General features: G+C 38.7%; 1 protein-coding gene and 1 pseudogene across 2 annotated transcripts in view; both read right to left on the reverse strand.

Annotated features, from left to right (window-relative positions):
- LOC132524928 (zinc finger and SCAN domain-containing protein 5B-like) overlaps positions 1–8,453 on the reverse strand; it is a 28,292-nt pseudogene extending 19,839 nt beyond the window's left edge.
- Positions 8,454–15,792: 7,339 nt separating this feature from the next.
- Positions 15,793–17,780, reverse strand: part of TES (testin LIM domain protein) — a 47,918-nt gene continuing 45,930 nt past the window's right edge. For both annotated transcript variants that reach the window (XM_060156815.1, XM_060156816.1), the window contains exon 7: positions 15,793–17,050. In XM_060156815.1, coding sequence (XP_060012798.1) covers positions 16,862–17,050 — 189 coding nt within the window. In that variant the 3' untranslated portion in view covers positions 15,793–16,861. The remainder of the gene's footprint in view (positions 17,051–17,780) is intronic.

Consider the following 17,780-nt stretch of genomic DNA (forward strand, 5'->3'; position numbering starts at 1 on the left):
GTAAAATTTCATATGTCATATTTAGAGATTAAAAATTAAGCCCAAGTTAAAGTTGTAAATTGCTCTGGCTCAACTAAAGTTGTTTGAATGAAAAGGGAAACTGTCATTTAATTAAAAATACCAGCAGGTGGAGACTATCATATGTAAAGGTGTCCTCAAAATCTTTGGCTCCAGTGTCCTCTCTTTCCAGAACTTCAGGTGCATCTTACCAGCTGTGTTCCCCTGGACATGATATTGGCATTTTAATGAAACATGCCCCAAACAAAACTCCACCTTCTTCTCTCAAACCTGCTCCTCCCTAGTCTGTATGCTCAATCCATCACTGAAGCTAGAAACTGCAAAACCATCATTAACTTGTATTTTGTACCTATTGGCTTTGCAAGTGAAATGGCTGAGTTTTTTTTTAACATTTTAGTTTGAAATAGTTTCCAAAGTTGCCAAAAATATCCAAAAGTTTCCAAATGCCCTTCAACTAGATTGGTCACCAATTTTTAACATTTTCTCATATTTTCTTTCTTTCTTCCTCTTTCTTTCTTTCCTTCTTTCTTTTTCTTTTTTTCTTTCTTTTTCTTTACTTCCTTCTTTCTTTCTTTCCTTCTTTCTTTTTCTTTCTTTCTCTTTCTTTCCTTCCTTCCTTCCTTCTTTCTTCCTTTCTTTCTTTCTTTCTTTCTTTCTTTCTTTCTTTCTTTCTTTCTTTCTTTCTTTCTTTCTTTCTTTCTTTCTTTCCTCCCTCTCCCTCTCTCTCTCTCTCCATATATCTATATGCATACATATAGTCATATAAATTTTTCTATTCTGTTTGAGAGTAAGTTACAGACCTCATGCACCTTTCCCCCTAAATATTCATTGTTATTTTCTAAGTATAAGAACATTCTCCTACATAATCACAGTAAAATTTTTAGAATAAAAAATTAATATTGGGGCTTCCCTGGTGGCACAGTGGTTGGGAGTTTGCCTGCCGATGCAGGGGACACAGGTTCGTGCCCTGGTCCAGGGGTATCCCATGTGCCGTGGAGCGGCTGGGCTCGTGGGCCATCGCCGCTGAGCCTGCGTGCCTGGAGCCTGTGCTTTACAGCGGAGAGGCCACAACAGTGAGAGGCCCGCGTACCGCAAAAAAAAATATATATATATATATATATATAGATATAGATACAATGCTATTATCTAATCCATAAGACCTACTCAAATTATTCCAATTGTCTCTTTTTTGTTGTTGTTGTTTTGTTTGTTTGTTTTGTTTTTTTGTTTTGAGTCCCCTGGCATTGGCAGGCGGACTCTCAACCACTGCGCCACCAGGGAAGCCCTCAATTGTCTCTTTAATGTCTTTTTTATCATATTTTTAGCTGGTCCAGGATGGAATTAAGAATCACACTCACACTTAGTTTTCATATCTCTTTAGTCTCTCTTGGTTCTTCAGCTTTTCTTTGTCTTTTGTGACATTGATATTTTTGGAGAATACATTCTGTTGATTTTACATCTATCAATTTGGGTTTATCTGATATTTTTAAGATTAGTTTCAGATTATATATTGTTTGGAATATAATGTAAGTGATAGTGTGTCTTTCTCAGTGTATCACATCAGGAAGCACATGGTGTCAATCTGCCTCATTATGGATGACGTTACCTTGGATTACTTGGTTAAGTTATTATTTACTTTTTCCTTCTCATTCACTTCTTTACTCTCCATGTCCAACTAGCCTTTTGGAGCTGTCAATTCTGAAAATTTCCCAAATTCAGACTTTTTCCTCCATTTTCATGGCCTTTGCTTAGATTGTTTTCTTAGCTTCCCCATTCATCTTCCAACTCTGACTCACTTCCAACCCCCCTTCCCTAATCTTGCCAAAGTTGCATTTCTGAAATACAGATTTGGCCACAAATCTCCCTGACCTTTAACAATTAAGACTTTTAATTCCACTCAACTCCTTATAGTAGCATTTCCAAATTACCTTATGTGGAACACTATTTCTTTGAAATAACCTGTGCAAAACAGGGTTCTTTGGTCAAATAAGTGTGGGAAATTCAGTCTTTATTACCTTGTCTTGTATAGCCATGTGGATTAGTGTACTGAGGACTCTGAGAACTTCTGCAGAAAAGAAATCCAGCATTCCTCAAACTTACTTGAATAAGAATCCTTTTGTTTACCTCAGTTCACTATAAATAACCCAAGAAACAAGTGGTCTATGAAATTAAGAGTTCATAAAACACCTTTTGGAAAATATTGCTGTGTAGTCCATTCTCCTTAGCAAGCTTTACAGTGAAACTCACCTTGCATCTCTGCTTGGCCAGCCCAAAATCTATCACTCTCTCCACCAATATTCCCTTTCTTTTATTAATCAAAAGCTACCGCTACCTCATTTCACTCCATACTCACATGTCTTGTTACTGCACAAACAGTGTCTTCTTTTTATAAAAATTTTTATTGGGGTATAGTTGATTTACAGTGTTGTGTTAATTTCAGGTATACAGCAAAGTGAATCTGTTATATATATATATATATATATATATCTCCACTCTTTTTAAAATTCTTTTCCCATGTAGGCCATTACAGAGTATTGAGTAGAATTCCCTGTGCTATACAGTAGGTCCTTATTAGTTATCTATCTTACATATAGTAGTGTGTATATGTCAATCCCAATCTCCCAATTTATCCCTACCCCATCTTACCCCCTGATAACCATAAGTTTGTTTTCTACATCTGTAACTCTGTTTCTGTTTGTGGATAAGTTAATTTGTACCCTTTTTTTAGATTCCACATATAAGTGATATCATGATATTTGTCTTTCTCTGTCTGACTTACTTCACTCAGTATGACAATCTCTAGGTCCATCCATCTTGCTGCAAATGCCATTGTCTGAAATGCCCTTTACTGCTCCATGTCTCTTCTGAAAACAAAACAAAAAAACGAACAGAAAGACCACATTCCTGTGTGTTCCTTTTCCTGCTTACAGAGAACACTTCAGTGGCCAGATGTGTGTTTCCTTGCTCTCACACTGCACTACTTTACTTCTGGTATTTCTGATCACCAAATGTGTGGTAGTTTTCCCACACCAGACAATTCTGTGACACCAGTTGGGTACCCTACAATTTACCTCAATTCTGACACTATCTACCTGGAGATTGCAGATCCCACAAGTTAAGCGCCCAGTCCCACAAGACTGCCTCTCCACGTCCCCCACTTCAGATGCCAGTCACACATCTGGGTTGCTACCTGTGTTCTGACCACTGGCTGTAAACTGGGGGGTCTCTACAACCTACTCCTCAGGTCAATTAATTTGCTAGAGAGGCTCATGGAACTCAGGAACATAGTTTACTTATGAGATTACTGGTTTATTATAAAAGTCTATAACTCAGGAATGACCACCTGGAAGAGATGAATGGGGCAAGGTATGTGAGGAGGGGCACAGAGCTTCCATGTTCTCTCTGGGCACAGCACCCTCCCTGTATCTCCAAGTGTTCAGCAACCTGGAAGCTCTTAGAACCCCATCCTTCTGAGTTTTTATGGAAGCCTCATTACCTAGGCATGATTGATTAAATCATCGGCCATTGGTGACTGATCTCAATCTCCAACCCCTCTGTCCTCCCCAGAGGTCAGGCAGTGGGGCTGAAAGTTCCAACCCTCTAATCACGTGGTTGGTTCCCCTGGCAGACTAAAGTGTGGTTGAAAAAGGCTTGTTATGAATAACTAAAGACATTTTTACCTCTATTATCACTTAGGGAATTTCAAGGATTTTGGGAGCCCTGTGCCAGGAACTGGACAAAGACCAAGTACATATTTCTTACTATAAATCACATTATCAAAACCTCCCACCCGTTCTCCTGGGTCACTTACACTCCTGTTAACGACCCAGTTCAACTATTGCCTTTCTCCCGAAGTCTGCCCTGGTCTTCTTCTCTCTGCTCCCTTCATGTTCCACTCTGTTGAGGGCTTTTTTTTTTTTTTAGAAACTGAAAAAGAATTTATTTATATCTCTGTGTAAGTGACTCAGGTGGATGTACAGCAAGAAACACAGCATTGAAAATCAGCTATACCCCATTATAAAAATAAATTTTTAAAAGAAGAGCAAAGACTGAGAGAGAAATTCTTTTTTTTTTTATAGCAGTTTCTTATTAGTCCTCAATTGTTGAGGGCTTAACATGCTCATGCTTATTACCTGTTGGCATGTCTGCCTCTCTCCCCAAATGGTGAGCTTCCTGAGCTTATGGGCTCCTTGTACACCTTGTAAACATCACAAAATTTGGTAAGCCCTGAGTGATTGATTGTTGAATAAATGAGTGAACACAGGCTTGATATTTTCTACATACTGATGAGACTGCTGACATCAGCCATATCCAGTGATTGTATTAGATGATTGACACTGAAGGGACTTCTGTATCAAGCCAAAATTATGAGTATCCAAAATAGATTACTTATTATTATTATTCATTCCTCTTTTCTCACATCACTTACCTTTACTTGGAAATATATGTTACAAGGTATATGAGCAAAATAACTTGACTTATTTCTTTGAATATTAATCAAAGTCAGCAGGTATCAGACTTATTTCCATTTATAAGATTTGTGAATTAAGAAGGTATAATCATTTTATTGCCTAGTAACCAGAGAAAACTTTATGACATATGTGCATTTTACATTTCTGAAACATGATTTATTCTCTGTAGTTTGGGAGAATATGTGAGTTTGATACATTTAGCTTCTAGGGCAAATTCTAAGCTTATAGCCACACATTTCCCAGTTTTTCCGTTCATTCAAAATGCCTTTATCAGTCTTTTTTTTTTCATTTAAGATATTTGCGTACTTAGTGCAATCTAAGAAGAAAATAAAAGATTTGGTTAGTACAGTGTATCTAGTTTCTTTGAAATGAAATTTAGAACTGGATAGCTAGTTGCAATTCATTTTGCCAGGTAAGTGCATGTTGCTGATAAGTAAACCCCTTTTCTTTAACATAACGTAAACAGGTGATGACAGGTGATGGGAAAGTGTTCTCACATTTATTCTGACTTTTATAAACACACCTATCTTATAATATTCTTAGCCTTCGTCTTGCAGTTATAGATGTGATCCATCAGACTTTACATTTGTTCAATAGAATTGATGAAAACTGTTGTCTATGGCAACTGTGTATTCTTAACCACACGCCTTTCCAGTTCAGCCCACCAAAGGATGTAATAAAAGTATATTAACTGAACAGGAAAGTTGGGTCATCTAAAAGCGTCGAGAAATGGACTCCTTCCTAATCAGAGACCTCAGAGCCTGAAAGTGCGCAACTTAGTTCCTGTCCCTTTGGAGACAATGTTAATGGGAATAAACTTTTCCACAGCAGTAGAGACACAGTGTTTTTTCCACATCACACTCCAATTTTTTGAGAATGTGCTTGAAGTCAGATGTTGAACTAAACTCTAGATTTCTGTCTTCTATTTCAAATACATTCCACACAGATTATGGCACAAGTGAGGGGTATACCACTCAGCCTCCCCACGCACTATGATTCATAAGGAAACCCCTTTTACCGGCTGCCAACAAATCAAGAGCTTGGGAGAGCAGGGTTTGAGAGTGGGCGGATTCAGAGTGAGCTTGGGCTGGGCAGGAACACAGTGTGCATTCCAAGTTGGCAAAAGTGTGCAGTTTACAATTACAAGGCAAGGAGGAGCTGCTGTTGCTGAAGAACAGTCAAAGAGGCTAATAAATACTTAGTAAATGAAGCCAAAAATTGAACAGTTCTCTCTGTTTCTCTCTCTCTCTTTCTCCCTCTCTCTCTCTCTCTCACATTTCTCCAGTGTGTTTTCAAAACTGAGACATTAATTGTAAAATTTCCAAAGTCCCTTATTAATTGTTAATGGGCAAACCACTGTGTTATACTTAGTAATCTCTGCAGCTACACACTGATCCATCCTTAAAATTACAGCTAAACTTACAATGCTGAGCTATGTGGTGGTTTGAATCAGCATTGCCATACAAGGCAGCGTTGAATTCCTCATGGTAATCTTTTGTTACTCTTTTTAAGTTTCCCTAGCAGTGCCAAACGTCTTGAACTTTGTGGAATGAATATAAACTTTATAAACATAAACCTTTGATTCCACTTTGAAATCTGTTAAATAATGCCAAAATTATATTAATAATGTACATTTCAAAATCAGAGGCCTAGATTACTTTGTTTACTTTAACCTTAGAAAACATTTGTTGTTATCTTTGGACGACTGATAATTGGGCATCGCAACAGCTGCTTTCAGGAAGAAGATTATACAACCCAGAAGCGATACTTGGGCTGCAAAACTGGCCTGTGTTTCTGGGTTGTTTGCAAATGTCTCAAATATTTAGAAAGTTGTCCCTTTAAAGTCTCCAAAACATTTGTTAGAAACAGTTCATAATGTAAGTATGTTTCCCTTGGCACCTCAGCAGGGCAGTTCTTGTTTTCTGCTCAAAATATAAGGGATTTGGTTGAGAAACAGAAAGGGTTTTGTCTTTAGCAGGCTGACATGGGGCTGCTGCTGGCTGCATGGCCCAGAATCAATGTGATGTGGAGCAACTTCTTAAGGAGAGAAGACCTTTCTTTAAAGGATGCGCTAATAAAGCTTTTGGAAGATGCAGAGGTGCATGGGAGAAATTCCTGTACAGGGCAAACAAGCCAAAGAAAACTATTTTTATGTGGTCCTGACATAGTTTATATGAAAGGGAAGAGACATGTACTCACTATGGCAGTATAGTGAGGTGAGTAAGAATTCAGACTTTGGGGCAGATTGCCAGAGTTCGAATTTCAGCTTCCCGTTCCTAACTCTGTGACTTGTGCCAAATTACATAATTGCACTGTCCTCAGTTTCCTTATCTGTCAAATGATATAGTAAAAAATACCTACCTGAAAGGTTTGTTGTAAGGATTGAGTGTATATGTATAAAACACTTAGAACAGTGACTAGCTTTGCTGTTCAAAAGAATGTTAAGGTGGGGCTTCCCTGGTGGCACAGTGGTTGAGAGTCTGCCTGCCGATGCAGGGGACACGGGTTTGTGCCCCGGTCCAGGAAGATCCCACGTGCTGTGGAGCGGCTGGGCCCGTGAGCCATGGCCACTGAGCCTGCGCGTCCGGAGGCTGTGCTCTGCAACGGGGGAGGCCACAACAGTGAGAGGCCCGTGTACCGCAAAAAAAAAAAAAAAAAAAAAAAAAAAGAATGTTAAGGCAATTTTAAAAAGGAGAAAGCGACTATGAATGAAATTTGTTTTAAAAAAAAATGTTCCAGCCCAAATTTGCTCTCATTTAATAATGCTTGCCCCAACACACACAAATAAGAAATGTCATTTTAAAGCTTTAAACTCTTCCTTTGGTAAAATCCTTATTAAGTTCTCCGAATAAGGCTCTGTGATTATCCTGCAATGAGTTTTTTGCTGGAGATAAGTAATGGAAATTCCTATGTTCATTTTATAAGTGAAGAAGCAAGAATTATTCTCAGTCTTCGATGGGAATACTGAACTCTCCCTCTAAGATAAAACACTTTATGTCAGCAGCTCCGCCTGTAGTGCTTTCTCTGCTTTATGCTGCCATCAGTAGGAATGGGCAGAGAAGAATCCTTAACAAATATTAAATGGTGATGATGATGATTTCACAATAATTCCCTACAGTTACTTCAAAGATTTTGCAAAACTGCAAAGGGATTTCCTGATATTGGAAAATGCTGGGTGCAGTGCCATTTGGTGGAAAATAGAGTGAGGCATGGAAAATCGATTCAGAATGAAAGTCTTGTATGTTGCTATGGTCCTATGTTGTCCTCTAGCTTCTCTTCCCCGCACCTCCCCCTGCTCCATTTCAAGTCTATTAGCAGAACTTCGTTTGGAACAAGAAAAAAAAGAGAAAATGTGTGTGGAAATAAAATAATGTACTGTATGCCTTTGTTAAGCAGGACTGTCAAAATTCACATACTCCCTTACATATGCTTCAATACTTTGAAGGTATTATATAAACTGCAATTAAAGGGAAGTAATGCATCTTAAATTTGAGAAAGAAATTATAAGAAATCGAGTAAATCACTGATTGTGATAGTATTATTTGTTGATAAACTGTAAGTTTTGATAAACTCTTGAGCTAATTTCCAGATTTTATCTCTACTCTTCTATCACAATGGATTGCTAGTTTGCTTAAGTGTCTGTCTCCTTTATGCGATTGTGGACTTCTTGAGGGCAAGGCCTATATTGTATATAGTTTTATACCTACAGTACTTGGGAACTTGTGGGTTATTAATAAATTCCCCCTCAGTCTTCCCTAAATAAGTGACTTTTATTTCATAGGATTTGGAGAATAAACAAGGCCCTGTATTCTGTATTCTAAGTTCTTTCCCTGAATCTTCAGCAGCATTGAAGGTGTTTCTCACCTTGGCAACTGGAGTGCTGAGGATTTCATTTGTCCAGTAGGAATCAAGACCTGAAGACTCCTCATAGGGATATAGGCCTTCCACTTGCTCCAGGACCATGATCCTAACCCATGGAATGTACTGTCTTGAAATACTGATCACCAGGTTTTCTGAATCCAGATTATTATAACTGTTTCTGATGTTTATAAACTCTGCAGATGGAGTTTATGGATTTACATTTATTGACTGTATGTCTGCAGAAATCCTTAAGCAAAGGGAGAGGAAAGGTAGATAAAAGGATGAAAGTTAATATCCCAAGTAATACATTTATATAAGTAACATTTTGTAGTATCTGGAGCAAATTTACATGTTTTGTAGAAATGCTTCTTTATGTATAATGTTATGTATTATGTATAATAATGCAGAAAGGAGAATTCTTGCAAAACATGCATATAATAATTCTGTTCAATAAGTGTTACAGATATCATGGCTGCATAGCAAATTACCCCAAAATTTTGTGACATCAAACAGCAGTTCATTATGCTCATGGGTTCTATGGTTCCAGAATTTGGTCAGGACACATGGGTTTAACTTTTCTCTGCTGATGTCAGGGTTTCAGCTGGAAGACTCGAGCTGGGGACTGGAATTATTTGAAGAATCATTCACTCATGTTTCTGGTAGTTGATGTTGGCATTGGGCTGGGAGCCTTAGTTCCTCTCCACATGGGCCTCTCCACATGGACTGGGTGGGCTATTTTTGGTTTCCTCACACTATGGTGACTAGGCATAACCCTTGAGAGCCTGGAGAGGTCATATCACTTGTTATGACCTAGCCTAGGAAGGGATGCATGCCACATTTTCTTCATCTAGGTAGTCACAAGGTCCTGCTCAGGTTCAAGGGAGGGAGGATAGACTCCAGATGGTGAGTGGCAAGGTTCTGGAAGAGCATATGGGACCAGAATTATTACCACAGCTATTTTTCAAAATGCAGTCTGCCACATAGGGATTGATATTCTCATTTTATAGAGGAGAAACTGAGACAAAGTTTAAGTGGTTGTTCAGAACTTGCAATGCCTATTGTGGAAGTACCAAAACTGTTTGTATAATTTTTATTTTTTCAAGAGAAAATATACTAAACTTGTCATAATTTTACCCTGGAAAAAATAGAGTAACATGGAAATCATTTCAAAAGTATCTTTGACATATAGTCATATTTCATAAGGAAACTCGGGCTCCTTTTTGAAATTTAATATGAGATGCTAATGTAACTTTTATCCATTGACTTCTTTTTTTTTTTTTTTGTGGTACGTGGGCATCTCACTGTTGTGGCCTCTCCTGTTGCAGAGCACAGGACGTGCAGGCTCAGTGGCCATGGCTCACAGGCCCAGCTCTGCGGCATGTGGGATCTTCCCGGACCAGGGCATGAACCCATGTTGCCTGCATCAGCAGGTGGACTCTCAACCACTGTGCCACCAGGGAAGCCCCTCCATTGACTTCTTTATCTACATCTGCAGCCACAGGTTTTTCTTGAGCATCAGATTTCAGGTTCTAAACTGTACCCTTCCACCTGCCTCAAGTTCAACATGTTCCAAAGCTAGCCCATCATTTTTTTCTCAACCTAGCTCCTCCACAAGTGGATTTCCCATCTCTATGGTTGTTACCATCATCCTTCCAGTTGGCAGGGCTGGGGCTTCGGAGCTGTCCTTGACTCCTCCCTGTCCTTCTATCCCACTGTGATAGGTCTTTTAGACTCTGTATTTGCAGTGTTTCTTCTATTTATCCATCCACTCACCTAAGAAAACAGTGAAAATAACTTCTGCTATCAGAGAAAACATTTCAATATCACAGTCACTCTGGGATCATTTCCATTGTCTTCTCTTGGGGACAGGTCTTCATTATTTTATTTTATTTTTAAAGATTTAATTTTATTTATTTTGGGCTGCATTGTGTCTTCGTTGCTGCACGCGGGCTTTCTCTAGTTGCGGTGAGCGGGGGCTACTCTTCATTGCAGTGCACGGGCTTCTCATTGCGGTGGCTTCTCTTGTGGAGCATAGGCTCTAGGCACACGGGCTTCAGTAGTTGTGGTGTGTGGGCTCTAGAGCATAGGCTCAGTTGTTGTGGCTCATGGGCTTTGTTGCTCTGTGCCATGTGGGATCTTCCCAGACCGGGGCATGAACCCATGTCCCCTGCATTGGCAGGCGGATTCTTAACCACTGCGCCATCAGGGAAGTCCCCTTCATTACTTTAATTTCTGTTTACTTATCTATCTCTTCCATGAGACTATGGAGAATTGAGAGCAGAAGTCTTGCCTTGTTCACCCCCAGTTCCCCAGCATCCCAATATAACACATGACCTAGTCAAGGGATGTTTGTAAAATGAGTAAAAAGTCTGCTTTATTTATCTGTATTAGTTAGGAAAGGTTTACTCCTATGACAAACAAACCTAATCTCAGTGCCTTAAAACAGTAAAAGCTTGTTTCTTGCTCACATATGTTCCAGTATGCATGTCCAAAGGCCTTCTTTATTTCTTGGCTCCACCATCTTCTAGGGGATCTTGAGTTTTAATGGCCAAGCCTAGAAGGGGACTGCTTTACTTTTGTTCATGTTCTATTGGACAAAACTGCATACTAAAGCTTGTGAGCCACTGAGTTAGAATGAGGGTGAGAGGGTGAGACTATCAACAGGAGGGCTTGAAAGGAACTTACAATATCCCTGATGAGAAACAATGAGGTTATCCACTAAAGTGTTGGTTATGGTCTTGGAGAGACAGGCACAGACAGACTGAAATGTGTTTCAGATGGCCAGATAAGTCAGCATGGTAGGGGCACCAAGGAACAAGTTATAGGTTGAGAGAGAGAGAGAAATCAAGAGAGTGTGAGGGAGCTTGACAGGGGAAGTAACAATGTCCTGCAGCTTGAAAATGGATTGGGTAGAGTGAGCTGGTGGGGGGAGCAAGCCAAGCAAAATCTAGTAATGTCACCCCAAGGACTTCACAGTGTCTCTTCCTCTGACTCCATGTCACCTCTTGCCACGTAAGTGGCATCCTGCCTAAGAAAGGTGCCCCCAAATGATGCCCCTGGCTCATCTCACAGGCCAACAGAAACCCCAAGCTTCAGAACTAAACAGCTGCCTGGGCATCCCATACCTTCCAGCTAGACTCTGAACTCTAAACCATCATTCACCTTAGTGGTTTTTGTCATTCGCCTACTCAACGGCCATTTCTTCTCTTCCTCTATCAGAACATTAATTTTCTTCTGGGTGGCCATATGCCCAGCTCTCAGGGTATGAATTATGATTGAGTAACTCAACCATAGCTACTATTTTCCTTTTCTTCAGATGGGGACGAGCATGTGAACTAGTTTTAGCCAATGAAATGGAAAAGTTATGTAGGTCTGCTGGTGCCTCCTGGGAAAGATTTATCTCCTTGTTAAGAAAGTAAAACCTTTTGCCGTTGCTCTGCTTTGTATCTTGGATGCTGTTATGTGAGGGAGTGGTGCTTGAATGAAAGGACAAACCTGAGAATGGAATGCAACACATAGAGGATAGCAGAGCACAGAGATTAAAAAGAGCTTGTTCTGAGCCAAATTTGGGCTAGCCTATGTCTTTAAGCTACTCTTAACTGTGTTACTTACAACCAAAAGCATTCCTAATTGATTACTTATCCTCCTCTAGCAAACTAACCTTGGTATGCCCCTCAGTCCTGTTTGCCCCAGGTATCTAGATTTTTTTTGACCTCGTTTGGAAACCTGATATCCATTCTACTTTGCAAATCCCCTAATTTGGCTCTATCCCTTCCTACACTCCCTAAATTTACCTCTATGCTCAACTTCTGTGAACTGCAAACTCCCTTGTACTCTCAACAGCTTCATCTTGCTCCAACTGATTCCTGGTTTTCCTTCCAGACCTTTCAAGCAGAGGCCAGCTATTTTTTCTCCCATATGGGCATTCCACAATGCCGGTGGGGTAGGTATCTTCCTCATTCTCCATTGTTATTTCCACGAATTCCTTTTTGTTTCCTCACAATCACAGCTCTTTGAAGCATATCTAGTATGTGGCCACAGACTTTACCACCCATTTCTACCCTTAGATGCCATCTTCTATCAAATTCCAGGACACTCCTTCATGGGTTTTTTGTTTTTTGTTTTAAATGACTTTAGCCTCTGGCTCACTCTTCTCTCCACTGATTTCCCTGTTTTTATTTTTGGTGACTTCAATATATTCATAGATGTCCAACCCACACTTGGGCCTATTATTTCCTAGACTCCTCAAATCCAACAATCTTGTCCTCTGTCCTACTCAGTGTAACTGTGAGGAGGAGAGGATCAGTGGGACTTAGCCAGAAGGTCTCTAGACTCCTGACCCCAGCCCGCCTTTGAACTATACCATGTTGCCTTCACAGTTAGTCACTACTTATGGGGACATCAACTCGAATGTCTCTGCATTCAATAATGGCTGGCTCTAGTAAAGGTACCCCAGGGTATAGGTTGTTTTTGCTATTTGTCTGAAGGTCGAGATATCCTGGGGGGAAGTATTGAAGAAAAATCAATAGCATCCTTCAAAAATGTCAGCATAAAATGCCATTGAAAACAATATAAAAGGTTAATGATACCTTGCTTTGAGGGTTTCAAAATACATTATCAGATTAAATAGAAGCTACAATGACATGTTGTCCCCGTGAAGAGACAAAATAATTAGCTAAAGCTATTTAAACATGTAGTAAATATATGAAAAAAATCTATTAATCAAGCCAGAATGTGCTTCAGGTTGTTTGATCAAAACACACCCATGTACCCCTTTCATATATGTGAATATTCAGTACAGTTGTCAGAGTTGTCATTGAACACTTCAATCGGGAGACGTCAGGGAGGGGCAGGGCATATCTAGTAAGAATTTGTGGTAAAGTGCTATTTTATGGAGACATTGATGGAGTCATAAGTCTTCCAAGGAATTAAGTGAATAGCCAGAAGACAAGTTCAGATATGCCAGGGCATCTTGAGACAGAGGCTTAATGCTGATCTTGGGCTGTGGTGTCTCTTTGGTAACCATGGTGAAGCTGGATGAGCTTAAACACTGCATGTTGAAAATTCCTTAAGAATGAGTCAATAATGAATTTCTTGCCTTTGGTGAAATTGGGCTGAAATACTTCAAAGTCAGATTTGGAAACCTGTGCTTGAAGACTTCAGAGTCACAGAAGTTTCAGATAGAGTTCATTAAAGGAAAAACAACCCTCATCCCCTCATTTCCAAAAAAATTAAAAAAAAATTAAAAAAGATACCATACCAAAAAGTATGATGACTAGAGTCTCTTTGAGTAACTTGTATTTCTTAAAGGGATTGGATAACCGAATCCACTGATTTCTCAAAATTACAACTGTATTCAAAGGTTAAGAGCAAAATCCTTCTGCTTAGAGATGAATAGGCTATGTGCAGATTCTGTGAATGAGTTCATGATTAGTCATTCTAACATGTCTGATTCTTCCAATAAGGATGATAAATGTATTACTTCAATATACTTTAGCAACTGATGTGTCAAAATCTTCTTTTGAACTTCCTGGGTCTCAGGAAAGAAATATCTCCCTTCTCTTTCCTCATCCAACATTGTTATTCTCAAGTACCCACGGCTGAACAGGGGAATAAGAGAATCAGAAGTCATCATTATACCTTTTAATATCCAAGATGTTGGCTTCTGCAGAAGGGAAAAAGGCATTTCTTTTCTTACTGTCTGTGGTGCCTTTATCGTGGTTCATATTCTGGTATTCTTTTCCTCCCTGTCTAGTCCCTTTCAGGGTAAGGGTCTCTCAACTGCTAACTACATAGACATGTTAGTCAAATGCCTACTATATTGAGTACAAAAAATGGATAAGCTATATGTATCTGAAAAATAGAACGTAAATGAGATCTGGATGATAGAAATTTCTATTTATTGACCCCATAAGAAATAAGTAGACCAAAACTTTATTCTCCATTATCTATTTTTGAAGAAAAAAATGCACACATTCAGATAGAAATATTTATTACTTTCCTATCTTTTCCCCATTGCAAAGGAAGGATTTAACTCTGGCGCCAGTACCAAGTAAGCCATTATTTAGAATTGAGGTCAATGCAGAATATAAAATGATGGTGGAAAGTGAGGCGGTGAACATATCCTAAGGGCTAGAGGAAAAATAAAAATTATAGAATCTAGTAACCATCTTCCACTCTTGTTAAGTGCTTATAGGACAAAGTATTTGAAAGACCTCTTTAAAAAAAATCTGATTAACAATTAAAAATGGTGCACATTCTCTTGCATTACATTTCATTACAGTTCATTCTGTTGTATTAGAAAGCCAAACTAAAACTTAGGGTAATGAGTCAAAACAAGTGGTTCTGTATTTCTCAGGCAAAGTAGTTTATTCTTTTAGGAAATGCCTAATATACACGCAATCAGTGTCTCAGGTAGTAAGTGATGGATTTAGCCAAATTTCTTGAGCCTCTACATCTCCAAAACAGCCTGATTCAATCTCAGCCGCAGGAGAGTGCAGGCTGCGCAGGCAGACATGTGGAGTAGGCCTGTTAGCATGCAAAGAAATTTTTTCAATTTATTCCCACTTAGCCATGTGTGGGAAAATTAAGTTGTTCAACTTCATGGAAAAGATGGAAATATATCTGTTGCCATTTGAGATAAGGGTAAAAGAGAGAAAGCATAAAGTGATATTTATAGACAATGATGGATATCTGTGATATCTGTGATTGTATGCAGGATGAGAGTACTTCTTAGATAAGGTGATGTGTTCAAGACACTCTTTTCATGGCTGGGGAAGGCACAGTGCAGAGGGAATAAGTGCAGATATCTGTATGTTAGTGAGTGCGGGGTAGGGTGGGCCGGGGGAGCTGGCTGTGGAATTTAGGAGAAGCGCTATTAGCCAAACAGACATGAGCTGAAAAAAAAAAAAATCAAATTATTCTGGGTATGTGTCAGAGAAAAGTGCTACTCCTGCTGACAAATGCTTCAGACTAAGAAGAAAAGAAATCTCATGACCTGCTAATATTAGGAAGAATGAAGTTAAAACTATTCCACATTTGCTTCCCTTTTCACAATAGGCTGCCATGAAAAAATTCTTAGAAAACCAAACAGAGTTGCAATTTGAGTATAAGAGTAATACTTGTTAGACTTACCTCAAGAAAATACAGCTTTCCCAAACTTCAATTAAAATGACATTTTTTTTCCTGAAAGAAAAAACTCGTGCATGACTTGAAAACCAACAATTTAAATGCTTTCATTTATTATAAAGTTTCATAAAATTTATCCCTTCACCATAATGAAAAGCCTAGTTTCTGTCCTGTTTTGTCAGAAGTAGCCTTTATGTGGGGGGTTATTTTTTTATGCTTGGAAACACCGCCCCCTGCTGTAACAAATGCTTAATTGCAGAAGGATTTTTTTGCTCTGAAATGAAAAGGATACGAAGAATAAAGATACAAGTACTAAAGTGAAAGAGACTTTATTTTGAATAATAATATACATATCATTCATTCCATTTAATTTTCATAGTGCATAGCTATGTATGGAAGTAGATAAGGCAGAATTAACATTAGAAATATCTAAGGATGGAAGTATACAGGCAAAGAAGGCATTTGATATATACCCATGAAAAGGCATCATAGGACAGTATCCATTAGAAAAGAAAGAAAACCATGCAAAAAGTCTATCCAAACCACAGCAGGCAAGTGCAAACAATACAAGTTATAGTTTCTTGGATACAAAAAGTATGCATGTTCTTTGGATTGAAAGCATAATATAAAGGAGTGGCTTGGCTTTTACGTCCAAGCCAAAAATCATCTATAGAATTAAAAAGTGTGGATGCCACATGTGACAATAAAATATTCAAGGCCACAGATGGAGGTCATCAGCTTACAAAGAGAATACTGAAAGGCAGAGCAAATAAAAAAATAGAGATATGCGATAAAGCCACCTCTGCCTAAGTTAGGAAATAGCAAATGCATAGGCATTAAAATGATAACGGCTCTTCATACTATGCTGCATTTCTATTTTCTCTGTCAAAAGAATTCATTGTGTATCGCTACAAAATTCAGTGAATATGATGAGGCAATAAACGTAGAACCTTGGCATTAGGGCAAGTTTAATTTCCTTTTCATTTTATACAAGAAGTGAAAAAGAATATAGAACATGAAATGCTCATCTTTCCATTCAAATACTAACTTCTAAATGTTTCATATATACTGTGTTTGGCACAAAGGGGGCAGGAATATGAAGAATGATTAAACCCAAGCTTCCAACTCAAAAGATTTTACATCTGGAAAGCCAAGAAAAGGTAAAACTCTTTACCATTTTTAAAATCAAATGCTTAAAGCAGATTTTAAAAATTGATATGAAAAATTTGATAAGGAAAAACATCAAAGAAAGATACGGAACAAAACCTCCTGGTTTCCTTTATAGTTTCTTTTTTTCCTTTTGTTTTTCTAAATTGCATTTTACAGTAGAAATGCAGACCCCTCTGGTTAGCTATGGCTCAATATTGCTTGGTACCCTCCTCTTAAGACATCATCTTCTTACACTCCACTGAACAGAAAACCATCCCTTCTACTGGCATGAACTTCTGCCCAATGAGACACTTGCTGCAGCAGGAGCACAGAAAGCACTCTGTGGACGCGTGCCAGCTGAAGTTGTTATAGGTCACCCGCTGCACTTCAGGATCAATGGCATTGTGGCATCCTTGACATACCTGTTAAGTCAATTATACAAAGAAGAGAAGAAGATGAGAGATCCAACTGTGATGGTAACATTTTCATGTTAGAACAAACTCAGCGCATTGCTTCAGATGGCAGATTAAACTGAGAATGACAACCTCAGAGATATACAACTGAGAATGACCTTCTTCTCGTTCACCTTCATAGCCAACAATTGTTAATGGGGGTCTATATGTGGAACACTGTGAGAAATAACAGTTGAAGTCCAAACAGGACTCAGTGCTTGTAAGATATCCCCACGGCAAAAAGTCTTGACAGCAAGTTCCAAAGCAGTGTGTTTGGTTCTAGTGTATTCTATCAGATTGTACATTAGCAATTATAAAAAAGTTTTATGATTTTTCCTATACTACCAAATGCTGACAAGGATGTGGAACAATAAGAACTCTCATTCATTGCTGGTGGAAATGCAAAATGGTTCAGCTAATGTGGATGACAGTTTGGCAGTTTCTTAAAATTAAACTTACTCTTATCATACAATCCAACAATCATGCTCCTTGGTATTTACCCAAATGAGTTGAAAACTTATGTCCACACGAAAACCTGCACCTGGATGCTTTATTTGTAATTGCCACAACTTGGAAGATGTCCATCAGTGGGTAAACGGATAAATAAACTATGGTACATTCATACGATTCAGAGCTAAAAAGAAATGAACTGTCAAGCCTTGGAGGAACCTTAAATGCACATTACTAAGTTAAAGAAGCC

The sequence above is a fragment of the Lagenorhynchus albirostris genome, chromosome 8 (genome assembly GCF_949774975.1).
Source record: "Lagenorhynchus albirostris chromosome 8, mLagAlb1.1, whole genome shotgun sequence".
Classification (NCBI taxonomy): domain Eukaryota; kingdom Metazoa; phylum Chordata; class Mammalia; order Artiodactyla; family Delphinidae; genus Lagenorhynchus; species Lagenorhynchus albirostris.